The sequence below is a fragment of the Lampris incognitus genome, chromosome 1 (assembly GCF_029633865.1).
Source record: "Lampris incognitus isolate fLamInc1 chromosome 1, fLamInc1.hap2, whole genome shotgun sequence".
Classification (NCBI taxonomy): Eukaryota; Metazoa; Chordata; class Actinopteri; order Lampriformes; family Lampridae; genus Lampris; species Lampris incognitus.
The window spans coordinates 94,734,321-94,748,916 of NC_079211.1; the positions used below are offsets into that span (position 1 = coordinate 94,734,321).

Consider the following 14,596-nt stretch of genomic DNA (forward strand, 5'->3'; position numbering starts at 1 on the left):
TGTCTCCTCTCATACACTATCACACACTCATTCTTTGTTTGTCATTTTATATGGCTTTTTTCTTTAATTGCACATCTTTTGTCAAAATTGCTCACTGTCATTTTTTTTCTTTTACTTTGTTTCTTTATTGCAATCCCTGTCACTCTATTTCTTTCTTAACAGAACCACAAATGCAGCCGTGAAACAGGGCAAGATTGACTCCCACTCACTTTTCCTCTCTGCCTGATTGGCTTTGCTGTCTCGGCTTCTGTTCTTATATTGATTTCTTCGTTTTCAACTTAGTGACCTGTCGAGTTGAGCAAATTCTTATATACAATGATGGAAGTAGTTGCAGAGGGAGAAAGCATTGAAACTGCACAAACTTAAAATTGGAAGTCGCTTCATTTCATCACTGCCAGCTGTCAGTACTTTCACCACTGAGCAGCTCAAGGGCACATTGTGGGTAGTTACCAAGAAAAGAGGTGTGACACTTGTGCTCAGACTTTTCGAGCTTAGTCTTGGGATTTGAATCAGAAAACTCAGGGTACAAAACCATTGCATGCTCCCTCTCTCTCACTTCTAAGAACTTTGTTCAGTCTCGAACTTATGTTTGTAAACTTACTAGTTAATCTATGCTTCATTTGTTCTCCCTCATTACCTTAACAGTGTGCTTGTGCTCTATCATTTTGTCAAGCTTTGTCTCCCCTCCAAACCATTTTTTTCACGTGCCTAATGCAAGCTCTGCCATTTCAGCCATGTCTGCTCTTTCCATTCTTCCTTCTTGCGTCAGAAGAAAAAAAGGAATAGGAGTTGGACAAATTTTACACTTCCTTCTGTTTCTCATAGGCATTAACCATAGCTATGTCAGTCCAGGTCATGAGCGATTTCCAGTTTTTGTCAGTGTCGCACACTGCACTGAGATAATATGGGACAAATCTGACATAACATCTGTGCAGACTATGAATTTATTAGGGAAGTGAACACAAGAAAAGAAACACTGGGTCTCTGTTCAGTACTTTCAGTACTTTGCCCTTGTTCAAGAGCGACTGGTTCAAGATGCGACTGGTAAAGACTACTTCCATACAAACTGGAGAATGTTACCAGACATAGCGGCACAGGAGCATGTTCATGGTGCTTATTAATGTTTTTGCCGAAAGCATAGTCCGCCATTATACACACAAGCTGTGTCTGAAATCACTCCCTATTTGCTATGTAGCGCACTATGTTCAACTTGCTCCATTTTGTTTGTCTGAATTTAAAAAAAACAAAGTTTTTTGGGGGGACCCCCCCCCCCCAGTTGTATCCAGTTAATTACCCCACTCTTCCGAGCCATCTCGGTTGCTGCCCCACCCCCTCTGCCGATTCAGGGAGGGCTGCAGACTACCACATGCCTCCTCCGATACATGTGGAGTCTCCAGCCGCTTCTTTTCACCTGACAGTGAGGAGTTTCGCCAGGGGGGCGTAGCATGTGGAAGGATCATGCTATTCCCCCCAGTTCCCCCTCTCCTCTGAACAGACGCCCCGGCCGACCAGTGGAGACGCTAGTGCAGCGACCAGGACACACACCCACATCCAGTTTCCCACCTGCAGCCATGGCCAATTGTATCTGTAGGGACGCCTGACCAAGCCGGAGATAACACAGGGATTCAATCCGACGATCCTCGTGTTGATAGGCAATGGAATAGACCACCATGCCAACCAGATGCCCGTTTGTGTCTGAATTCTAAATGGAGAGTTTATTTACTATTTAGTGCCCTCAAACGTTCCCATAATGCAACTGAAAGTGTAGTGTTCAACGCATATACCACGATGCAATGCTTCGCCTGTTCTCCACTCCATGATTCAGTATCACCTGACATCTCTGTTCTTTGTTCCCTATAGAGTACCCTGTTGAGTGAATGAGTGAACGTGTGGGTGATTCCAGACACAGCTATAATGTCATGACTGAAATTATAGCATTCTATGATGTTGTCATGACAGCGGTGCCAGTAATGGTGTGGCTCAGTTGTCACGACCAAAAGTCGCTGCTAACGACCATCAACAGTAATATTAATAATATTAACAATAATATTAAGATTGATAATATTTTTAAGCACTGGCCCCATGGGCCACCAAGCCCCTAAATTTGGTGGCCAAAGTACATTTTTGGTGGCCCAAATGTAAAAACACGGAAAAGGCAATGTAACACAACTTAACACTGTGACACATCAACAAACAAAAAGACATCAACAAAATGAAAATATATGACTATTTATTTAAATTGAAAACTCAAGTTCATTTGTAAACATACATACATAGTCTCTGTCCCTTAGTTCAGTCTCTTTTTCGCACCCCCCCTCCATGCTTCTGCCTCATACACGCTCTCTCTCGCTCCCTCCATCCCTGCCTCCCTCCCTCCCAGCATTGTGCCTGTCAGTCATGTCTGCAATAATGACATTACAAAAAGCTGTAGCCAAAATTGTCAAAATACATGTGCAGAATGAACTTTTTTTTATTATTTAAATTGAAAACTCAAGATTTTGTAAACATATGGTACATATATTCTCTCACAGTCTCAGTTCAGTCTTTTTCGCATCCCTCTGCCTCGTACACTCTCTCGCTTGCTTGCTTGCTCCCTCCCTCCCAGCATTGTCCCGGCATCAGTCACGTGTGCAATAAAAACATTACAAAAAGCAGTAGAATTATAATCTGCAAGAACCGAAATATAGTGGGCTTGGTACAGCTTCTCCAGTGTTGGTTCCCAGATGTCATTGCAGATGTGGGGAATGAATCTACAGCAGTAAATTTGCCGAAAACAACGTTAACACCATTAGGGCTCAACATTTTCGGGTTTTTATTTTTCAAAGCCATCCATCATGCTGAATTTCGCCACAAGAGGACACTGTTACATAACCTCACACTAACAGGAATAACTTTTGGATCGTGGAAACATAAAATCCGTGCGAAAATCAGTTTAAACTGATCTGCTCCTTTTAAAAAAAAAGAAATCTGGGTATTTTCAGTGAAAAATGGTAAAAAACCAAAAACGCTGAGCCTTGCGTTCAGAATAGTATGCAATGTTGACATTTTTAATCATCTTCTCCCGTTAGCCGCTCTCCATTTAACCTATTTGTCTCCCCATGGGTGTATTTTCAGGCGATGTAACTGCAAAGTGTGCACCTTAAGTGTTGTCCACTTTTTCCACGACTTGTGATGTGGTGTTTCCCGAAGGCATTGTTCCGGTGAAAAATGAGCTAGACTTCTCGGCCTGTTGAGGAAATTGGCGGAACATACCGCAGTACGTTACGTCCTTAGATGTGTCATAGTCTAGCCACTTAAACTCTTGCTTCCATTCACTCCTAAATTTTCATTGCCGTTCTGTTTTTTCATAGTCCACCTTTTGTGTTTCTGGTTCTTCTGTAGGGATCGTGTCCGCAGCTTGAGTAACGTTAGGCTTAGTAAACCCATACTTCAGCAGCCCCGGCATATCGGCAGCTAGCTGGCGACGAGTACAATTAAGTTATTGTTAGCTGTTTTCGTAGAATGTTGAATTAAAAGGCACAAATTAATCGGGATGTTTGTGGAAGTGTGACGCGTGTGCGAAGGGCAATGGGTTTGTTTGTTTGTTTTTTTTTCATTTAACCTTGACTAGGTGGCCACAGGGGGCCACCTTCTGGGGATATATGGTGGCCACAGAGTAACTTTTTATGGCCACGGGCCATCGGGCCATGGTTAATGTCGAACCCTGATCAAACGTAATTATTGCCGGTGGCAACAAGCGTAAATCACCAAGCTATAGATCGGCCCAAAGGCTGTTCAGTCTCACCGAGCTCTAACCTCAGTACCTGCTGTCAGGTTCTACAGCAATGTATGAAAAGATGGGGAAAAGTTACGTGTGGTACCTTCGCACCCTGGTGTCATGCTTTCCCTTTGTCACTCTCATGCACCCGGCTCCTCTCTCCCACTTCCTTCCTGCAGCCCTCCCCCTCACTCTCTGCCCTTTTTATTTGTCAGTGTGTTCCAGGACATTATTGCCAGCGTAGTGACGCTAATGAGCACTGGCATGTGACAGGGAGGATGATTCCACTTCAAAAAGAAATCAGGATGAAGGGTCAGAGATGACTGACTGTCCATCTCCCCATGTCCTGTTGTAGACGGCAGGGAGGAAATGAGAAAGAAGGTGAATGAATGAAAGAGAAAAGAAGGAAGAGGAAAGGAAGAGAGCTGCAGGTTTTGGTGGGTGTGACTGGAAAGGGTAGGAGGCAAGAGCAGAGGAACAGAGGATGGATCAGCAAGGAAGGAAGGACAGGCTTCTGGTTTGAGTTTGTTTTGTTTCGTGTTTCAAAACATGACCCTGAACAAAGGGAGAGATAGGGGGATTTGGTGTTCCCATGGAGAAATGGAGGGAGCTGAAAGGGCATTGAGAAGAGCAGGAGGGTCAGAGAATGAATGAAGATTTCTTTTTTCACTTTCATCTTCAGATTAGGAGAAAGAGGGATTTGGTGTCTCTAAGGGAGATGTGGGGAGGAAGGCTTTCTTTTTTCTTTTCTTTTTTGGAGGGGGAGTATGTAGTTTAGAGGTGAGAGAAGGACAGGAGATTGTAAGAAAAGCAGGTCAAAAAAGATACAAGGGTGACCGGGTGAGGACGAGAGATGTCTTAGTTGATTTCCAGGCTTATCTTCAAATAAAGTTTCTAAAGACAAGGATTTTGTTCTGATGGCAAGTGGAAGGGAAGAAGTGAGAGGTGGGTTTGATGGGGAGGTCAGTTGATTGAAATGTACATATTTGTGAGTAGACAGCACCTTATTCTCTCAAGACAAATGTCACAGGTTGCGCTGGATGTTACCACTCGTCCAAAATTAAGGCTCTTAGGTAGTTGGAGCAGGGGTGGGCAATCTTATCCAGGAAGAGCTGGTGTGGGTGCAGGTTTTTGTTCCAACCAAGCAATAACACACCTGATCCCACTAAGCATCCAGTAGAGTCTTTGCTGAGGAACTTGATTAGGAGACACAGGTGTGTGACTGCTTGGTTGGAACAAAGACCTGCCCCACACTGGCCCTTTCTGGATAAGATTGCCCACCCCTGGATTAAGGGCTCAGAATTTCAGGTTTCAGCTCAATACTGGGCTTTAGAGGTGTTGAGGAGCGATTCATGATGAAGCATAGTTTGGTAAAATATATGTTAAAGTATGACTCTTGTTCTATATCCTGTTTAGTTAGGGCTGAATCAAAGCATCAGTGTGCTTTAATTGTGCATTGAATTTTGCCAGGTTTGCGGATGCATTTGCAGAGAAACATAAATCATTCTGCATCACCCACAGGCATCCTGGCTGAACTATTCATATTTCTGCACACCAGCCAAGTGTGTGTTATTGTTTGCATGATTGGTTATGGTAATTGTTCATGATTTGTCACACGATTGGTAAAATTACCTTGTTGGGAAGCATCTCCACTTTCTTTTCTGGTTCATTGCATTTGTTTATATTTCTGTGCTAATCTAGTGGTAAGCAATTCATAGCTGCAGTAATACACATTTGTATGCAGCAGCATTTTCAGCCTTGAATCGGTTTGATCATTTCATCTCTGCTGCATGTCTACTGAAACCCTTAGTCACAAGAAATAAACCTGCAACACGTAACAGAGTGGGTGGCAAAAAAAAAGAGAGGCTGAGGGAAAGAAACGGTACCAATTAAGCCAGACTGTCAAATGAGCTAGAATAAATGGAAATCAGTATTATCTAACCATGTGCCATCAAGGTCCATGGTTCAACTTGTCATTCCGACCAATCACAACACAAGCTGATTTATCTAATTCTTCCTCACCATTCTGATTGAAGGTGTTCTTGTGGATGCAATAGGCTGGTGTCGTGTTTGTAGTCTTGCCCCTTACTTGTACATAGATGAGTACTAATAAAGTAAACGGATAAATGTTTGTTGCTTTTAGTTGCAGTCACTGAATCGAATGGCTTGTTTTGTTGTATCATACCTTAATGAGGCTTCAAGAATCTCCGTAACAGTAATCTAACTAACCATTTCAGCTCTGTGTTAATTGGTTCAACATACTGCCCAAGACGTACTGAGCATTTTACTCCATCTGTGCAAGCCTTTTGTGTACATGCTTTTTATTAGAGGGTGCCAGCTCCTTGGTTACGCAGCAGTCTAATAGGTTGGTTTAGAATTCAATCCGTCATACCAGAAAATGCCACCCACCATCCCTCACTCAAAGACAGCCACCTGTTTGTGGTAAAAATGTAAGATAATGCTCATTTTATGCATCATAAACCAAAGTCTGTAAGTTAAATTGAGGGGGTTGTCCCAGAATAAATATTTGCTTGTACATGGGAATTTTTCATTGAAATGACCTGTCCCAAGATGACAGTAAAGGGCTGAGGGCAAGCTACGGGACAGGTGGAATTTATCAGGGGAGAGGAAAATGGGGGAAAAAGATGATGCCGCTGTCAGGAGGTGAATTTTAACTCTGGAGCTTGATGTTGTCCCCACCAGGACTTCCGGGCATTGTGTGTGTGTGTGTGTGTGTGTGTGTGTGTGTGTGTGTGTGTGTGTGTGTGTGTGTGTGTGTGTGTGTGTGTGTGTGTGTTTCTTTGTGCATGTCGCCCTCATTAAGACACAGCTGTGAAAAGGCTAACAGCTTTTACGACCTGCCAACACTAAAATGTGTGACAGCTGTTTAATTTTTCCTCAGAGAGACAGAAGGAGAGAAACAGAAAAGATGCAAATAAAGACAAAGAGAAAGATGGGTAGATGAGTGTCTCAAGAGCAGAAAAAAGTCTCCTCTTTCCTTTTTGTCTTGTCTGTGTGTGTGTGTGTGTGTGTGTGTGTGTGTACACACGTGTGTACATCTATATTTGTGTAAGTCTGATCCATTGAGTGGTGTTCTCTGGATGATTCCTTCCTGCCAGTGTTTCTTTGCTTGCCCTTGACTGCTTGCCGTGAATCTTAATTCTATTTTTGGCCTGCAGATCTGCCTTTTTAGCAGTTTTTACTATTTTTCCATCTTGCATCTTTTCTTGTGAGCTTTGTAACTTAATCCCCCTTAGACGTCTAATGAGGACAACCATTTAGGCTTTTTGCAGCATTTTCCCATCAAAATACAGCAATTTGGTGGTCTATGATGGATTGTTTGCAAAATAAACACAGGAAAGTACAGGATGTTGATTCAGTTTTTGCCCCTATTAAAGGCAGAGTATACCTTTTGTTCCTTTTAATTTGTAGAAACTTATTTTGTCATGAGGATGCTTTGAGGACATCTCTGACAGAACGACTCATTTATGTATGCTTTTTTAAAATTTTCCTCCTTTTTCTCCCCAATTGTAACTGGCCAATTACCCCACTCTTCTGAGCCGTCTCAATCGTTGCTCCACCCCCTCTGCCAAGCCGGGGAGGGCTGCAGACTACCGCATGCCTCCTCCTATACATGTGGAGTTTCCAGCCACTTCTTTTCACCTGACAGTGAGGAGTTTCACCAGGGGGGATGTAGTGTGTGGGAAGATCACACTATTCCCCCCAGTTGCCCCTTCCCCCCCGAACAGGTGCCCTGACCGACCAGAGGACGCGCTCGTGCAGCGACCGGGACACATACCCATATCTGGCTTCCCACCTGTAGACACGGCCAATTGTGTCTGTAGGGACGCCTGACCAAGCCGGAGGTAATACAGGGATTGAAACCGGCGATGCCCGTGTTGGTAGGCAACAGAATAGACCGCTACTCTACCTGGATGGTCCATGTATACATTATGTAGGCTGCATGTGTGATAAAGCCATTTGGAAGTTTTGAAATCCTCAGCAGTAAAGCATCTCTTTGGTAATAATTTTGGTAACCCATCGCTTCAGTACTGCAGTTCCATTCTCACCTCTTAAACCACCTCTGCACCCATGTCCCTGAAAACTGGGTCACTCTAGCTTCTAATCATCACTGATCAAGCCCAGTAAGGGCTCTGTGGATGAAATGAATTGCATTAAATTCAACTCAAACACAAAACACTGCAATGGTCATGTAAGATAACTCATATTTTTGTAATTGAAAGATGGTGTAATTTGGCCCCTAAGCCAGCAGACCTTTGAATTTTGCTTTGTTCTCTTATGGGTGTAAGCATGACATACAAAGCTTCACGTGGCATTTAGGATCAGTTTATAATTGGCTGTGCCTACCAATTTTCAGTGGCATTAAAAAGGCTAAGAACCTCTGGGATAGATGATAGTACCCAGCCCAATGAGTGAGTGAGTGAGTGAGTGTGTGTGTGTGTGTGTGTGTGTGTGTGTGTGTGTGTGTGTGTGTGTGTGTGTGTGTGTTTGAGATTTGTGTAAAGGATCACATTCACTCATCTGCACTTGAACAGAAAGAATAGGGGTTTTGCTTTATCATGAAGCTTAAAACAGCCTCATAAAATCGCAGAAGCTCACACACACAAGCAAATGCATAGACACACGTACACACAGTCGAATACATAAACAGATTGATGCGTGTATACACACACACACAGCAAAGGGTGCCTCGGTTGGTGGCAGTGTTACCTCCACCAGGGATGATAAACGTCAGTTCTCATCTTATCAAAACATGACCCTCTGCACTCTCTCTTTTATTCCTCTCCATCCATGGATTGATAGATAGAAAGAGGTACAAATTGTGTCCTGGGGCTAAAATTAGCAATGATTCCTCCCCAAGGACACATGGGGTGGGTGCACATACGCTCTCTGTCTCACACACACACACACACACACACACACACACACAAACAGTATTCGCTACTCTCTCCTCTCCATCTACTCACATTTACCCTTCATATCTAATAACAACTATTTCTGCAGATAACAAGAATGACTTTTTACTGTGCAGTGTGGTGATAATGGGAAAAGTCAAGCATACAAAACATGACCTAAAACAGTTTGTCTCTTGAATATGAATTAATAGGACTTGTTTTTTCGCAGAAAAGTTTCATAGAGTGGCTTTCAGTCCCATCTGTACAGCTCTGTCTCTGGTTTTTGATATTTGACTGTTCTAACAGTGGTGATTCCCTTATGCATGTCTTTCTTCTCCACCCTTGTAGGAGATCTCAGACTATGAGTTGCAGGAGTTGGTGATGAAGTCCATTGGTCGTCTGACATTGGTGCGACAGACTTTCCCCATGCCCCAGAACACCACCCAGCGCTGTGTCAAACACAACCACAGGATCAACACCTCTCTTTGTGACCCCAAAAATGCCAAGGCTCAGCAGTTAGAGGTGAGTGTCTGGAATTGATCACAGGAAAGTCAAGGATTTAATTATTCAGTTAGTCTGCAACTTAGTCAGTGGCGTGTGACTAGTTGAAGGATAATTACCCAAAGACAGGTTATTTGGTGGTTTGCTTTTTGTAGTTGTTGACACACAGCTAAAGGAGGGCATTTTTAACCAACTACTAGTTTCCTTGATTTGTGTTCCTGATGCTCAGCACAGTCACTGCTTTGCATTAGTCTGTTTATGTGTGGAGGAACGAGTATAACAGCTCCATCACCTCAGCTGCAAGTCCTTCATACTCTGTTTCATTCATACACGCCCCTCTGATCAGGCTAAGGCATTTTAAAGGTCCCATGCAATGAAAAATACATTTTTATTCCTGTTTATAGAAAATGAAATCAGTTCATCTGGATACAAATTTTATCGCCATATACATTTCATCACTCATCTAAGTGACCTCTTCAGTCTAAACTGACTGCAGGTATCCCCACCCTCATAAACAATACAGTGGTATAACGACCGAAACCAACGATCGGTTTCATATGCAGATTACCAATGGTCACAGTAGTAACTAATGTGTACTATTCACAGAGGATTTGGGAATATCCAAAGGAGTTGAATCAAGTGCAACTGGACTTGGTATATATCCGTGAAGACGTTTCGCCTCATCCAAGAGGCTTCCTCAGTTTGTGCCTTTCTGACTAGACCAAGCTAGTCTGACTGGCAGGTGATGAGACTCAGAACATTCACAGACAGGGTTTGGGGATGTTTGCAATCACAGCATTGTAGGATGGCGACAGATGTACTCTTAGCCCCCCCCCCCCCCCCGGTTCAGGGACGGTCATTACTTCTTCACATAGTGGACTCTTTGATTCCCCGTTCATCTGTCACTAGGGTTGGGTATCGAAAACGGTGCCCATATGGCATCGACTGAAATATCTCGGTCCTACTGAGAATCAAACTCTTTGGGAAAAAAATGGTGCCAAATTTCAATACTTAACAGTAGACGACGTGAACGTTATAACAGCTAGCCAATCACTACCAGCATTGTTGTACGCAGGCGACTGACTTATAAATCAGCATGAAGCTATTTGGTATGCGTGTGCATCTTTTGACTGTGTTGGAGTTGAAAACTGGGGGCAAGATTCAGTGAGCTACTATGCATCCCAAAGCGTGGCTACACTTGGTAAAAATAGACAGCGAACATGACAGTAAAATGCAACCACTGCAAAGCAACCATCAAATGCAAGTCTGGGAATACGTCGAATATGATGAAACATCTGATCACGCATGGGATAAATTTACGAGTGGACAACTGCTCTGTGTTTGATACCGTTAATGTCCGTGCTGCTGCCAACGTTAACGTTAGCTCTGGGACGTCTGCTGCCGGGTCTTCTTCTGGTGCCCCTGCTAGCAATGATGAAGCAGGTAAGGGCGGTTATGATGATGTACATAAACAGGCTCACATACATTAAAGATGTCAGTCTGCACGTTGACCTCATTGTCATTGTTGACGTTAATTTCAATCTCAAAGTGCTAGAGTACAGAACCAAAATAACACAATGCGTCAATGAATTATGGTGCTCGCCGTATAGAAAAGTAATGTGCTGATAACCCTGTAAGGTTTTCATAATATATAGTATTGAAAAAAGTGTTGTTTGGGTATCGTATGGAATTGGAGGTATTGTTTTCGGTATTGGTATCGAAAAGTTTTGAACGATACCCAACCCTATCTGTCGCCATATTATAATGCTGTGATTGCAAACATTCCCAAATCCTCCGAATAGCACACATGGCCATTGAAATTCTACATAATGGTCACGCCTATTTATTTTTCTTCCAGATTTTTTTCTGCCCTTTTTCTCCCCAATTGTATCTGGTCAATTACCCCACTCTTCCGAGCTATGCCGGTCACTCCTCCACCCCCTCTGCCTATCCAGGGAGGGCTGCAGACTACCACATGCCTCCTCCGATACATGTGGAGCCGCCAGCCGCTTCTTTTCACCTGACAATGAGGAGTTTCACCAGGAGGACGTAGCATGTGGAAGGATCACACTACACCCCCCCCCCCCCCCAACAGGCACCCCGACCGACCAGTGTAGGCGCTAGTACAGTGGTACTCACTAATTTTCTTAGGAGAGCCACTTATGAGTAAGACCATTCCTCAAAGAGCCACAGAGATTGCTGATATAACTCGGGTGTTTTTTTTTTTTGTCATCACTCTCAAGATATTTACCATCTTTGTGTATGTTTAAAAAAGATATAGTACCATGCTTTCCATCCTTACATCTCTTTTTATTCTCAATTAATAATTACATTGCATTATTAACATATATAATACTTGTTTTTGAGTTTGTTAGGCTGGGAGTGGAACCCATCTTATGTATGCATGTACATATGCAATTATACATAAGCATTATCAACATGAAAAAAAATGTTTAGCAAATACAAAGCTACACACATAGGCTATACGTCTACCCATGATCCCACGCTGTTACGTAGCCTATGTTCTTTGCCGTATCTTCAGTATGCTGCCATCTGCTGGATAATTCATTTCAATGTGCTAAAACAGGACACAAACAGAACCTATAGAAGTAAGTTATAGCTATGTTCTTATTGTTATCAGTGGATCTATATGAGGTGCAAAACAAAGTCTCATGAGCCACATAAAGAGTAACACTGCGCTAGTACAACGACCAGGACACATACCCACATCTGGTTTCCCACCTGCAGACACGGCCAATTGTGTCTGTAGGGACGCCCGACCAAGGTAACGGGGATTCGATCCAGCAATCCCCGTGTTGGTAGGCAACCAGACGCCAACCAGACGCCCGGTCATGCCTATTTGCATATGAAACTGATCGTTGTTTTCGATTGTTAGGCAGCTGTATTGTTTCTGAGGGTGGGGATACCTGCAGTCATTTGAGACTGAAGAGGTCACTTAGATGAGTGATGAAACGTTGTGTCCAGATGAAGTGATTCAACTTTCTTTGATTTTCTTACCTGGATTATTGAGCATACATAAAGACCTTTCATTCTTGTTATTTCTTTTATCTGCTTTTAATTTTCCGTCTTGAACACTAGTTTCTAGAAATTCACAAAAATATAGTCTCATTTTTGTGTTTCTAAGAAGAATGTCTTTCTCTCCCTGACAATTACGATGATTTTAATAGTTACGGCGTCCTGCACTTGCAGGTGCACTGTATGAACTGGGAACAAGATTGAGAGAAGACAAGTATTCTTCCACCACCAAGCCGAAACTAGTAAATAGCATATCAATGTCCAAATTCTACTAAAACTGCCCAGCCATCATTGGCTGTTGGTCAAATCAAACTCCGTCCCCTCACAAATCCCACCCGGCCGTTTTGTTTCATTCGGGTATTTGTCGGAATGTTACAATTGCATATAGCAGACACTTTTATCCAGAGTGACGTACATCAGGGAAAGTGTTTTAGTTGACAGGTTAGTGCAGTCGCCCGTGGTCCGGGCTATCTGGGTTCGGTTTCTGGCGGCGACGGATTCCCGGCTGCCTCTGAATTTGCTACATTGGTGTCGGAAGTGGGATGGTGAGACCGTGAGGCCATCGGAAGCGCGTGCGTCCTGAGGCGTGAGGGAGCTGATATACTGAAGTGTGGGGACGTGCTTTCTGAAGGAGGGGGTAGTGCAACGACCACGGATGTGTAGACTCGCTAGCCCTTGGCTAATGGGTTGGACCCTTTAGTTGACTGGTTAGCGCAGTCGCCCGTGGTCCGGCCTGTCCGGGTTCAATTCCCGGCTGCGACGGATTCTCGGCTGCTCCTGAATTTACTACATCTAAGCACTCAACACAAGCAAAAATCTAGTCAGGGGGAAACAACAACACAAGTAAGTGCCAAAAAATTAGGTTCAAGTCTGATAAGATATAGGCGTCAACAGGCAGTGCACAAAGGCAATGCATAGGGTGCATAGAAGCGTTATTTTTGTGTTTTTTTTTAAACATACAACAACATGGGATGAAACGTATATAAAACAGATTCAGGTTTTCGGATGTGGTGCTCTAAATACCATCTCATGGGACCTTTTTAAAACAGCCCTGATGTCTTATTTTTACATGTGGAACTCTTGATGAACACATTCCCGAACTCCCAGTCCGTGTTTCTCTTCCAACAGTCCCACGTGTCTGTCCACTCAGACAGCTTCCGTTTACACTAGGCTTGCTTTTGCCGCGGCTTGTGTCTGTGAAGCTTCCCAACCAACAAACATAATTAATTTAAGGAAAAAAAAAGGGGCCACTTGTTCTCCACTCTAACGTGTAACCACACTCTTCATTTCCAATCGAATCATGGAAGATGCTGAATTGCACTTTTCCCTGTGTCTCTCACACCCTCTTCACTTATTTGTCTTTTGAAAAAGTGTCCCCCTGAGGCAGCAATATGTATGCAGTTATTATCTCTTTTTGTGTATATGTGCATCATCAAGCTGCCATCAAACACGGCGGAGAGAGAACCCACTCTTATTTGTGTGTCAAAACCGTCATGTAAAATTGAATTAATGTGCTGCAGATTTATGTGGATGCAGAGAGTCCTACAGGGAGATATTTATTGAAAGTTGGAAATGTGTAAAATGGTGTCATTATCTTTATGGGAATATCTCAATTTGACATTTGTTTCTAGTCTTTTGTTCGTTTTTCAACTGTTTTGATTGCATCGTTGACAGCACCGAACAATCCTGAACTCTGTAAAAGTGAAACATTTTGGATTTTCCCCAAAGGACTTAACTCAAACCTTTTTAATGAGTATATAATATACACATATGTGCTCGAATACAAATGCATAAAAATAAAGTGTGGCCTGAAGTATGAAGTAATGTACATAAAACATGCATGATGTGTTGTCTGGATGTGAATAACGTGTCCCTCAAGTGTAAAAAGCTGTTATAAAGCATCCCCAATGTATTTATTATTCCTTGGGTTTGATCCAGCCCTGTGTGTTCATTCTAGCTTGTGGAGGTTCTTTGTGTATGTTTATGTGTACATGTGTTTTTGCACATGTACGTGGGAGTGTGGCTCAGTACATTCAAAGGATCATACGCTTGTGTTTCAGACAACGAGAGAGTGAGAGAGAGAGAGAGAGAGAGAGAGAGAGAGAGAGAGAGAGAGAGAGAGAGAGAGAGAGAGAGAAGACAGAGTGAGAGAACTTAAAGCTCACCGTGCATCCAGCACAGCTGGGATGCATACTGTGCACATGTCCACTAAGACATCTTTTGTGTGTGTGTGTGTGTGTGTGTGTGTGTGTGTACTTTATGAGTGTGTGAGAGAGGTAGTAGATCAGCTCAGCGGCTAGGGAGAGTGGCCCAGTAGAAGCCCAATTTCACACTGCACTGAAGCACATCAGCTCAGCCTGACCACATGCACACACACACACACATA

General features: G+C 43.2%; 1 protein-coding gene across 1 annotated transcript in view; it reads left to right on the plus strand.

Annotated features, from left to right (window-relative positions):
- grid2 (glutamate receptor, ionotropic, delta 2) overlaps positions 1-14,596 on the plus strand; it is a 1,051,241-nt gene that overhangs the window by 715,792 nt on the left and 320,853 nt on the right. Inside the window, exon 6 of the mRNA XM_056283554.1 lies at positions 9,022-9,195. Within this exon, the coding sequence (XP_056139529.1) occupies positions 9,022-9,195 (174 nt within the window). The remainder of the gene's footprint in view (positions 1-9,021; positions 9,196-14,596) is intronic.